This window comes from Boleophthalmus pectinirostris, unplaced genomic scaffold (assembly GCF_026225935.1).
Source record: "Boleophthalmus pectinirostris isolate CB_2022bp ecotype Guang Dong unplaced genomic scaffold, ASM2622593v1 HiC_scaffold_11, whole genome shotgun sequence".
NCBI classification, from domain to species: domain Eukaryota; kingdom Metazoa; phylum Chordata; class Actinopteri; order Gobiiformes; family Gobiidae; genus Boleophthalmus; species Boleophthalmus pectinirostris.
Genome location: NW_026570994.1, coordinates 4700310 through 4713360, shown reverse-complemented (window position 1 = coordinate 4713360; position 13051 = coordinate 4700310). Strand labels below are relative to the sequence as shown.

Sequence of the window (13051 nt, the reverse complement as noted above, 5' to 3'; positions counted from 1 at the left end):
TTCTGTGCTTTAACTATACTTGAAAACAAAGTTAAAATTCTGAATTTGAATAGTTTTACCTCACGTAGTAGCCCAATTCTTTTTCTTGCAGTGTGCCCAGTAAAAACCTCAAACAAACCTGTGTACTTCCACCCTTTCATCCATGTCCTGTCCCCCCCCCCGCTGTGCCCCCCTCCCCCCCTCCCTCTCTCTCTCTCTCTCCCCCTCCTCGCAGTGGACGAGTCGGCCAACCTGCCTCCCTCCCCTCCCCCCTCCCCGTCGGCCGAGCAGAGCGGGGCCGCGGCACCAGGTACGCCCAGAGGTACACCCCGCCCCCACGCACCTCCCCCTGGGCCCCGCATGCCCGCCCAGCGTCCAGGAGGGGGCAGTGTGAATGGTGCCCACAGGTTGCCAGTTTGAACTACACAGGAAACGAGCACAATTCTTCTGCATGTTAAATACTAAACTTTAACTCTTTGACTCTCAGAAAAAAGAGTTTGCAGTGGTTCGAAGTTATTCCTCACTTACCTTACGCTTTCAGAACCTCCTAATCCTAAAAAGCTTAATATACCAGTTAGCCCCGTTATCGGCGCATTACAAATGTCACGACCAAATAGCAGAGATTGGTTAAATAAAAAAAGTACCCACCTACCGTCGAGCGAACAAATCCTAATGCTGCGAGGTCAGACGGTTTCCATGAAGTGAAACTGGCTGATGAATCAGGCTAGACCTTTGCTGCCACTGTAAACAAACTAAGGCTGAGTATTATTAAGAAGTTGCGGATACGATATATACCTCGATACATAGGCCATGATACGATACATATCTTGATTCAGTGCACTTTTGTTTCGATTTAATATATTCAAATCAAGTTGATACGGTTAATAATAAAAAAAAGGCTAAATAAACCACTTCTTATGCAAAGTTCATATGAAACACAAACATTTTAATCCTCAGAACAGTGAAAATGTCAAATGTGTCGCATAAACCAGTTTCCTTCCTCTGAACGAGCAACAAAACTGTAGCTGTAACAAAATAATTTAGTAAAAAATACTCTTGGCGATATGTCGATACAGCAGCCCACGATATCGATACTGTATCATCGCATTAAAAGATACGATACATCGTAATTTAGATATTTTTGCACACCCCTAAAAAACACTAATATTGAAAGTAATTGATATTAAAATAAAAAAATAGGAACGTAACGATATCCACTTCTCTCGATACGATATTTTCACGATATGCATCTCACGATATGTTTGAAATAAAACTAACCTTGCATCTCATGAATCGTCGCATGTTGAGGGACTATTTTCTCAGCAGCAGTGGAATTTACTTTGTGGGTAAGACAGGTGCTAGGTGATATCAGTCCACCGCTGCCAAGCTTTCTATCAGGAAGTACAACTCGCTGCTGCTGCTCAGACATGAATCCTTCAAATACGAAGTTGGTTTTACTTCTAAAATTATTCCATCAACACAGACATTTACATGGACAGTCTGGTGTAATAATAGATTTGTTTCGGGTGTTTTGTGGAGTGGGTAAGACTGTTTTTAGTGGCAGGAGAACTATGGCCATTGACATGCACTAGCCTAGCACCAGCGACCTCTGCAAATACAAGGACTGGATGGAATATTTCAAAAAGTGTTGCCAACACATAAGGTCCTATGTCCAAAATTCCGGACTGTCCCTTTAAGGCTTCAACAATATCAAATTTATGCCTAGAACACTTAAAAAAACATAATTCATAATCAGTACAATCTAGAAAAAAACGAATTGCCATGGAGAATAACAAATGATTGGAGAATAATAGGAAATGGAATATTTGCTCAGTGGCATTAATTATATGGTAATAATAATCATCATTATTGTTATTGTTTATTTTAAGATGGTTTGAGCCCTTTATTGAGTTGCTTATACCTTTTTAGTTTTTTACTTTGTGTTTTTTTATGGGTTTTTTGTTATTAAAAAAGCATTACAGAACATTTCTTCCTTCAAACTCCTCCATCTGCTCCAAAACCTGACCTCTCCATTGAAAACACCATAGCTGATCAAAAACAGTTCTCAAACTCCATTAAAATGTGATTAATTTAATATTTAGTTAGTTAGTTAGTAGGGATGCAACAATAACCGAAATATCGTGATGTCGTATCGTCAAAATAGGTCTCTCAATAACATCGTGGGCTGTCACAATATATCGAATCACAAGTTTCTTTGCTTAAATGCATGGTTTTATAGTAGCAACAGCAAATAAATATAGAGAACTACATATCCCATGATTCATTTCAGTGCAGACGACATGTAGAAATATGTTTTTTTACTTCTTTTTTAATTCTTGGCTTTATGACAGTATTGATTTGCTCCAAAGTCTTGTTAAGGTATTTTAAAAACGATAAGTATCCTTTCTCCAAAATATCGTACCGTGAGATGCATATCGTGATAATATCGTACCGTGAGATTTAAATATCGTTACATCCCTATTCGTTAGTATGTTCATAATGAAGAACTAACTCTGTAACTTGACTAAAAGCTTGACAAAAGTGCATATTTTCGGACCTTTTAACACCCAGACTCCCTCCCTTCCTGCCTGAAGCTGAAGCCCGTAAGAACCACAGGAACTCCCTTTCTCTCTCATTAGTCCTCCCCTCCTCTGTTCTCTCACTCTCTTCACCTCCTCCTCTCTTCCGCTGATCCTTTCATCATTGATTTGTGTTGGGCAGCTCAATAGTTTTCAGCTCCCTGCACAATAACAGTCACCCATTCTCCCCTGCATGTGGTCTGCAATCACTAACGACATAGTATTTGATTAAACTGCATGTGGTGTTCCGTAAAGTACATTTTTAACTTGTATGCATCGCTGTTGTAGTTTTTGAAATTTTAGGTTAGTAAAATATTAGTAGGTTTACGATAATGCACATCTAAAAGTAATCTGATCTGAACTATGTCACTTTTCACTTGGAAGGCCCATGTTATTATCAGAGGCGGCGCTACCATTAGGCAAATGTAGACGCCTGCGTAGGGCCCCCAAACCTAAAGGGGCCCCCAACCAATTATCCTCAGTGCCACTAATGGCCGAGGCCTCAGAGCAATTTGATTTTCTCTCAATATGACATTAAATGAGAATAGATTACTTTTCAACAATAATCATAATAATAATCATATGTAATGGATGTAAACAAAAATGTAATTGTACTAGCAAAAAAATAAAACTACTTTCAGTTCTGGTGATCTAGTAGGTGACCGAACTAATAAGACAAGTTTCCAATCCACCATAATTTAAATAAGTAGAACAATGTCTCAAGAATAGTGGGGAAAACAGACAATAAATATATTTAAAAAACAAAACAAAACAGAAAAACACTGCATTATGGTGAGGGCCCCAAGCTCAAGTTTGCCTTGGGCCCTCGAATTGCTAACTCCGCCACTGGTTATTGTATTGCTCAGCATATTCCACAGTATGGCATTAAACTTTTCTCAGGATAGACACAGGAGACAATCACAAACCAGATCTGCGGAGAGGCGACCCCACTCACTAAGTTTGTGCAATTAATTGAATTTCGATCACAATTTTGCTTTGATTGTCAAACAATCTCCAAACTCATATTATCGAGTTGAAACAATTTAAAGTTTAACAAAGTTTATTTTGGGATATTTTTTATATAAACAATTATATTATTTATTTTTTAAATATAGAGATTATAGAACAGCTGAATATATCATACTTTTTGGATGCATTTATGCTGTTCTATGTTTTATTTCATGTTCAAAGTATATTTGATTAATTTTATGTTTTACACATTGCAAAACTGCTCTAACGTTCATATTTGTAGCCAATATTTATTTTCAATTTGAAAGTTTTGCATAAATTATCAATAACAAAGTGTTTTTTTGAGTGAGAATAAATGCATTGTGTAACTAAAAAAATAATCGTTTGAATAATCGTGATTTCAATATTGACCAAATAATCATGATATCGTGTTGATTTTTTTCATAATTGAGCAATCCTACCACTCACAGTATAAGAATGTAACTGAGTAAATGCATTATAGAGAACTGTAATGCCACTGTGGAACATTCCAGCAAAGCAATAACATTTCCATGGAAACAAGCAGATTCTATTTGGTTGCTCATTATAGTATGAGATTAAAAAATACCCTGTTCTACTGACCTCAAATTTGTCATCAACTTTCAGAAACTTCAACTACTTGTACATTAAATCAATTTATTTTCCAGATAAAAATCTAAAAATCTAATTGTGTATTGATTTGAACTATTTACAGTCCAAAAAAACCCAACAAAACAAAACAGCTAAATAAACATAATTTCACTTGTTCAGCTGGATAATCTAGTTTAGTTTTAAGACCATAAACAGATCTCATCCCATTTCATTGTCATAACGTTTGTCCGTGTTGTGTCTCATCTCCATCTGTGCCCCCCCCGTCCGTCTCTACCTCCGTCCGTCCTGTAGCAGAGAAGGTTGGGGTTAGCTTCTCTGAGGACGTAGCTCATGATGTAGAGACCCCCTCTCCCCATGAAGAAGGCCCCTGTGATCAGTCAGAGCCGGGGGGGCCCACACAGGCACTGCCCCCCCAGGTGCAAAACGGAGGAAGTCACCCAGGTTCCCATACTCCACCAGAGACAGGTGTGTGTGTGTGTGTGTGTGTGGGACGAGGGCTCCCCAGAAGAACACATACTCAGGAAAATGTGTGAATGAGTACACTGTAAAAAAGTATATCTACATCAAGTTAGAATTACTTGATTTAATTTTTTTTTTTAAATAAATATATATTTTATATTATTATTATTATATATATTTTATTATTATTATTATTATTATTATTATTTTAAATAAATTTAGTTAACAGATTTCCATTTTGTTGGATCAACTTAAAATAATTAAATGGATAACGGTGATTTAACTGTTTTTTCATTACTTTTTTTTGAGTGTTTTTAAATCTGTTTCCTTAATTGTTCAAACTAAAACAAATGATTTAATCTAATGTAATGTATTTACAATAATATTTATGAAAATAAAGTTGATGAGGTTTAGCGTTTCATTTTTCATTATTATTATTTTTATGTATTTATTATTTATTTTTCTTTATTATTTATTTTATTTTTATTTATTTAGTTAACAGATTTCCATTTTGTTGGCTCAACTGAAAAAAAAAAAATGGATAAAGGTGATTAATATATTTATTTTCATGTCTTTTTTGAGTGTTTTTAAATCTGTTTCCTTAATTGTCCGATTTAAAACAAATTATTTAATCTACTGTAATGCATAAAGTTGATGAGGTTTATCAATTCATTCAACTCTTAAGTAAAATGAACTCAATAAATCTCAGCTTCTTAGTCGAATCTTTTGACTTAGTTGATCTTGCTTTGGAACTACTGTATGTACAAGTTAAAACCAGGTTAAAAGTATTTATAAGTACTATCTGAAATGTAGATATTCTTTTTTGCAGTGTAAACTCTACATTTTTGCATGGTCTCTAAGTACCAGTTGTGATCTCTAAGGTGTATTGCTCAATGGCTCCTGCAGCTTCTCTCCAGCTTCTGCTTTGTACCCGACAGCTGCCCTGTGCCCAGACTTTGTGCTTTGTCATTTGAAACATACCATTTGCTTTCCATCGTAACACAGCCAGGAAGAGATCAACTTTCCCGCTGTTGATCTGTGGATGTTTTGCCAGCTACATTGCAAATCTCAGTGTTGGAAATGTCAAGTTTTGTGTCTTGCTAGAAGTAGTAGTGTCAGTATTTTCTATGTATATTTCTGTTGAAGTATTATGTCAAAGTAGTATTGTAGTAAGTATTGTAGTACACCCACCTGCATGGGTGCTTCTGAATCCACTCAACTGTATTGTCCTGTCATATTTCATGACTGTTGTTTTCATTTCCTATTGTTATTAACGCACTTGGGTGTAGAGGAAAAGGTTTGGTAAAAAGAAAAAAAATGTTTCAGAGGAAATTAAATTAAGTTTTTGGACAATAACTGTCTGGGACTTTTGAAATTGATCCTCACCATTAACAATTTTTCATTTTGAATATTCATATAAATTCATCCTGAAATTAGATTTTACTTAAAGCCATAGTATGTAACTTTTTAGTCATCATGCGTTTATTGCCCTGAAAAAAAAAAAAATAGAAAAACATCCTAACTTTAGCCTAGCGGGCTTGCATCTCCACAAACCTGACTCTTACTTGGCTTGGAGGAGGGCCCGCTCTTGCTTGTTTCCATGGAAATGCTTAAAAGTACGGTTTTAACTGTCAATTTCCAAGGAATCATGCAGGTGATGTTCCACCTCCAGAAAGTTACATGCTGTACCTTTAAATAAACTGCCATCATTGGGTTGACAGGAGTTTTGTTTCATCTTGACTCTCCAAAATTCATCCAAAATGACTACATAAAACACCATTAGGGTTGATAGAAATTTTGTCAACTATTTTCTCACAATAGGAAATCATTGTGTGTCTTTCCATCCAACATCAAGCTCTTCATTCCCTCATTGCAGTTCTGCACGTGTTTCCAGGTGCTATGGCCCCTCCCTGTGCTGTGTTGTGCTTATGGGGACTATCTGTGTGCAGACGGCCATGGCTTGACTTGTATTGGCTGGCTTATGTGGATGCTGCACCGCTTTGAGCAAACTTGAGTGAAACCAAGTTCTTCAAGTGCTCCTCAAACTCGCAGCCCCACCTGAAGAAGTTCTCGAGAAGGCCACCGAAGAAACTGCCAAAGACAAGGAAGACCAGATGGAGTTAGCACATGCAAAGGGAGAGCCAGAAGATGCAGATGTAGCGAATGCTGGAGCTTCAAGCCAAAAGGAGGTGGCCATGACAAAGGATGACAACCTGGAATCACAAGTTGAGAAGATATCAGTAAAGGATGCTGATGCTGCCGGAGGAGAAGAGGTCTCAAAAGTGGAAGGAAGTGAAATTCCTCAGACAAAAAAATATCAAGATGACGAAAGACCACCAACATCTAGTCCAGAACCGTTACCAGAAGTAAAAGAACAAGACACAACCTCAAAAAGCTACTTTGAAACAACCAAAGAAGATTCTTCAAGCTATTATGAGTTGACTACGGAAGCTCCCACTAAAAAGTCAAACCTTAGCATTACCGTTGGACCCACCACAGAGCCAGAACAAACCTCAATGAAGTTCTCAGAAGGTTTGTGTCCTTCAGACCTGGAGAACATTCACCCACCCACACCATTTGTAAAAGGTCTACCGCCACCGTTCCCTCCAGCTGTGTCGGTAACCCCAACTTTAACTGAGTCTCCTGAAGAAGCAGCAGAATGTTCCTGGTCTGAGAAGCGTAGTTCAATGCTTCAACAGTCTGATAGTCTTTCTGAGATGTTGGACCTAGCTGGAGCTCTGCCTAGATTGTCTTTGGAGAAGAGAGAGGAGCATGTGAGGAGAAAGTCTGTAGCCTCCATGCCATCACTGGAAGGAAAAACTCTGGATGACTTTGCGACTGGCGACCAGCGAACTGTTGGTGGAGAAAGTCCTATGGAAGATCTGGGATATTGCATCTTCAGTGAATATGCCGGTCCAATGCCTTCTCCCGCAGATTTGCCAAGTCCTGTTGAGTCAACACCCCTGAGATTCCCATCAGTTGAGAGTGAAGGAGGAGATGATCACGGAGTTGCTGAAGTTCAAAAGAGCGTCCAACCAGATCCAAAAGCAATGCTACCTGAAATACTGCAACGGCCAACACTGGAGCGGAAGGACTCACCAGGCAAGATGTCGCTAATTCTTGAGAAAGCAGTTCCGAGTGGACTGAAACCTGATCGTCTCAAAATTCCAGTCTCTGCTTCTAAGGACCGTCTTGATGGTGGTCCTCCTGGAGATATAACAATTCAACCGATCCCGGAGGTGGACATTGAGAAAGATCCTTCAAGAGAAGCATCACCCATTCCACCTGACTGCTCTTTTACATTTAGCTGTGCCGAAACAGGATGCAAGTCTCCCTGTTCTCCAAACACACCCAAATCACCAAATGTTGCTCAGAATACCGATATGACACAGCAAGAAGCTCCAAACGCTGAGGAACCTAGTAAGATAGAAGAAGAATCAAGCAAGACTGAAACCTCTGATACTCCGTGTGAGTTGTCTCAAGAATGCAAAGAAGTAACAAGTGAACCAGCAAGGGAAGATTGTCCAAAGAAGTTAGAGATAGATCCTCAAGAGACTTCACGTGTCCGAAGTCCATCCCCCATTATCATTATACCTCAAGCATCCCAAGTGGAGGAGACCGAGGAAGACGACTTTGAAATAGCTGAAGAACCCTCAGAAGTAATCGAGGAAACTGAAGATGTAGCACCTTCAAAACCAAGCGTGGAAGATAAGGAAGATAAAGGTAAAGAAGGACAAAAGACAGAAACAATTTTGCTTCTAGTTGGAGATCAGGTGGTAGAAGATGATCCCAGGTCTGGAGCAGAGGAATGGAGCCACAGTGGAATCAACAGTGACGATGGCGAACAAGCTACTGACAGTTCGCATCTATCTCCATGCTCTGACCCTGATGTGCCCCAACAGCTGGAAGAAGGTAACAAGACTGGCGAGGAGGAAAAGGCGGAAGTTATCAAGGAACCTCAATCCACAGATGAAGACCAAAGCAAAGATCTTGTCGATGTAGCTAAAGAAGAGACATCCGAAGTCCCTCAGGAGATCAAGGTAGCAGAGAACATGGAAGACATCTTTGACCAACCAACTGAGGAAGGAACCGCGGGAGACGTCTCCATACTGGACACGGACAGTGGATGGTTAGACACTCAAGGTACCCAATGTTTTTTACACTTAACTAGTCCAAGGTTTTACGATGGAGATCTTAGTGTTTGTGTTGTCACTTTTCCCACTGCAGATGAAGACAAAAGCATCGTATCGGAACGAATCGAGGAACTTCCAAAAGTCGAAAGCGCAAGCAGTGCTCGCGCGGCGGACAAACCTAGTAAACGTACCTCTGGCAAAGTACGTGGCCCACCTTGCCACTCCGAGAGCCGAGCCAATCGCAAAGCTGCCGGTCAAGTCACCAAAGAAGACATTAAGAAAAAACGAGGTTGTCAGTTTGAGATATGTGATTTTTTTTTTTTTTTTTTTTGGAGAAATGCCCTTAACTGTTGAATGCTTTTGGTTGTTAATGTTCTTTTTTCTAATAGTTGGGATAAGGAAGGCTGAGCAGAATAAACTGTCAGTCCTCCGCTGTAGCTCACCGTCTCGAAAGAACGTCCGTCATCCCAGGCCTTCTGCTAGACGCAAGGCCCCAGGTGAACCTTCCTCCACCAGGAACCAAAGCTATGGATAGAGAGAGTCCTTGTAACTGAATTCTTAGTTAGTACTACCTTAGAACGTTGTCGCATTTCGGTGGGCTTTCTCTATTGATGGCTATGGGTGGTTGACGCAATGTAGCTGGCAAACTTCACATGCTGCAATGTCATTTTGTAAATTTCCACATCAAAGTCACTGTTATGCTTTGGGGCGGCTATCTCTTGCTTTCTTTTCCAGTTCTGTACAAGGTAACGTGCTGCCTATGCTGGTTTTCCATGTTTTTTCTCATTTCAGATTCACGCATGTAAAATGTCTCCCTCTGCTGATGAAAAAAATATGTTATGACCTTAAATGTCTTTATTTTTTTCAGGCATGGAGAGTCATCAGCCGCTCAGTGTGGCCCACCAGTCCAGGGAGAGGACAACGGTAAGTGTGTTGATCAGCATTCTAGGCTAAAATTTGGTTTGTGCTTATAGAAATTGTGTTTATTTTTTTCTTTTTAATTTTTGCATGCTGCCGTATTTTTCCTATTTGCATGTTCTTTCCTGCATGTTTACCTTTGTCATTCAGAATCAGAGAAAACCAGTAAGTATATCAACAAACAACAACAACCACTATAGTTCAACAAAAAAATGGTCTAATTGGTTTATGTTGTCATTATGAAATTAATTGCTAAATGACCGGTTTCAAATTTTGATCTAGTTTGAATTATTTAGTATAATTGGTACTAGAACGACTGCATTCCCTAATGTTCTGCTGTAAGGACAGTATTTTCACCTTCATACTAACACACAAATCCTAGCATCTGTCTTGTCTCTAGTATTGACCCTTCCAATGTGAGTAGTTAAAATTTACTACAAAACTGCTAATTGTGAGTAACATGTTTTCCGACGTATGAGTTGTACCAGCCAAAAATGCATAATAATTGAAGCAAAAAACATATGCAAGTTGCATCGGACTATAAATTGTACTTTTTAAGGGAAATATATTTTATAAAATCAGAGAAGAGGAACTAACATTTCCTGTTGAAAGTCAAGTTCTAATAATAACAATAGAAGAGAGAACAACAGACTGTTAACGTCACATATGAACAGTTCTTCAGATAAACTATAACATAAACAACAGAACAGAACAAGTTGAACAAACTCTCCATCTCACTCCAAATCACTAAATCCATTCAATTCTTCATCCTCGGTGTCACTTCTGAGCAACTCCACGACCTCTAGAGGTAAACAGAGCAACGCTTCCTCTTCTGTGTAGCTGTCGTCAGACTCAGCATGAGTTCCAGTTAGAATTATTTCGGCCTTTCTGAATCCCGACAGCATCCAGTTGTCACTAAAGTCACTTAAATTTTCAATTTTCAGTGTTAAAGAAGTAATGTGCGATCGACTGACATGATACAGACAGAACAGAGGCTCTTTCTGCAGGAGACATGTGCAGTAGAGTGAAGTGACAGTGGTACAGGAGGAACAGGAGCAGCAGATACTGACACACAAGACTAGACCCTCTCCACACTTCAGTGTGAACATTTTAATATATAAGTCACACCGGGGTATAAGTCACAGGAAACACCCAAACCATGAAAAAAGTGCGATTTATAGTCCAAAAAATACAGTTATAAGAACAGTTTTGGCTACAAACGAGTAGGGCTGGACAATTAATCAATTGAATGCAAATTTGATTACTTATCTATACAAATGGAATTGAAGACAGTTTACAGTGTCTTAAATAGAATATGGTAACTGATTGAAGTCAGATAGATAACATTTTTTGGCCGTCTCGCGGAGTCCTACAAACAGTATAAAAAAACATTAATTTGCGGACTTGAAAAATCATCTTCTAAACTACTCCTGGAAGGGTCTCTATCTCACCTCTGTTGCGTCTCATTATTCACTCTTCCATGTCCACACCCTGTTTGCCTGCCACCCCCTGTCGCCCCTGCCCCCTGTCCCTGTCACCCCTTCCCTGCATGCGCCCCTGCCGTCCGTGGACCGCCGTACAGAGCCCCACTCGCGCCGTCCTGCTCAAGATGGCGATGCAGAGACGGTCCCAGGAGCAGGACGTCAGACCGGGCTCTGCGGGGGCCCTCAAACGCAGCCCGCGGGTGGAGGCGGGGCTAAACCAGGCCCGCCCCTTCTCTGCATGTTCCCAATCACCCCTCACTTATACTAACCAATGGGAGGACCAGGTAACAGAAGAGAATTGTGGGAGTTGTAGGAAAGGTAGATAGAACAGGATGTTAAAGGCACCATATTATGCAAAGCTGATGTTTTTGTGTCCTAACAGTGAGTACATTTACATGGCCAGTAACAATTAGATAACTAGAATAATGAGATAATGTAACACTACACTAGACAAAATCAGCACTGGAATGATTGGATTAAGTCTGGTTACGATCTTGACTATAAAAATACAAGGGACATTTTCATGTTTTTGAAGAATATCTTTGGTAAATGTGTGTCATAAATCAGTTTAAGGAACTTTATTTACTACGATCACAAGTGAACCTGGATACATTTTGCATCATTCTCAAGTGAAAGCCTATATGAACCTCCAGAATTCCCTCACTGAGCTGCAGGTGTGGGGGTTTTGTAGTGACCATTCAGATCAGAGAGGCATTTTAGGTTTAAACACATTGAATTTTAGCATTGAAACTGACAACGTAAATGTTAGTGATGTGAGGCTCATTCTGCTTTCTGATTGGATAATCGTCTTGAGAACAAAAATACCAAATAAGCTCTATTCCTGCTTACATCACAAGCCAGGAAGACGTTTGGAAACATGCGGTGACAACGTCCGGCGGACTCTGTTCACGGTATGAAGTCTGACAAAATCAGTGGTATAGTGGGGATTTTTTAAGTGGGCATACACGATTCATGACGTCATCGATGTGATGAACCAGGACTAAACCAGGACTGAATCAGGACTTGAGAGTGGGAGAACCCTCAGTCCGTGGAGCAGGGTGTCTGCAAAACGCGACCAGGCAACGGCTGCGCTTAGCCCTGTGGAGTGCGGAACTGTGCGCCGGTCTCTTCTCCTGCAGTTACTCTACGGTCTACGCGAGCACTGAGTACATGTGATTAGAAGAGATGAGACGCCAAATTCAAGATGATTCCAAACGGCACATAAGTCTGCAGTCTTCGTTTTACCACTGACCACATTTACTTCAGTGGGTTTGATCATAGTCGGTCGGTGAGTTCAGTGTCAGGAACTACACCGGAAGTTTCATTGCATGTTTCCAAACGTCTTCCTGGTTTGTAACGTAAGCGTGAATAGAACCTATTTTAACATAAATCAGCATTACAATTGTTAAAAGTTGATTTGGACATGTTTACCTCATACCTGGGGAATTTAAAATGAAATTCTTATGGAGACAAATTGAGCCCTGAAATGATTAGAACTAGTTTGGTTAAGATGAGAAAACATTATAAACCTCTGAAAGTGCAAAACATACAGCATTTAACTTTAATTTAAAGTTTTAATTTGATGTTTTTTTCAAGAAGGGTTCACACTAGATCATTTCTCTTAAAGTTGAGGCTAACATACTGTCTATTTGAATATTTGCATCTTTCCAGGAGAGAACATACAGGAGTCCAGAGAAGAAGTCGTCCCTCCCGAGGCCCGCCAAGTCTCTGACCCGCCACATCCCCGCGGCAGAACAGGAGGATGGCGCCCCCACCAGGCCGACCTGTAAGACTGCACCTGCACAACCTCATGCACTGCAATTAGTAGTGCAATTGTACTGTTGGAACTCAATTTTGATTCAATACATGACAAAATTGTTTGTCAATGATGTATAAAAGT

The 13051-nt window shown here is 39.8% G+C and overlaps 1 protein-coding gene across 1 annotated transcript in view; it reads left to right on the top strand.

Annotated features, from left to right (window-relative positions):
* Nucleotides 1–13051, top strand: part of LOC129412617 (microtubule-associated protein 2-like) — a 134254-nt gene that overhangs the window by 101588 nt on the left and 19615 nt on the right. Inside the window, exons 5-11 of the mRNA XM_055166714.1 lie at nucleotides 215–289; nucleotides 4449–4622; nucleotides 6669–8759; nucleotides 8844–9038; nucleotides 9139–9246; nucleotides 9618–9673; nucleotides 12823–12937. Of these exons, the coding sequence (XP_055022689.1) occupies nucleotides 215–289; nucleotides 4449–4622; nucleotides 6669–8759; nucleotides 8844–9038; nucleotides 9139–9246; nucleotides 9618–9673; nucleotides 12823–12937 (2814 nt within the window). The remainder of the gene's footprint in view (nucleotides 1–214; nucleotides 290–4448; nucleotides 4623–6668; nucleotides 8760–8843; nucleotides 9039–9138; nucleotides 9247–9617; nucleotides 9674–12822; nucleotides 12938–13051) is intronic.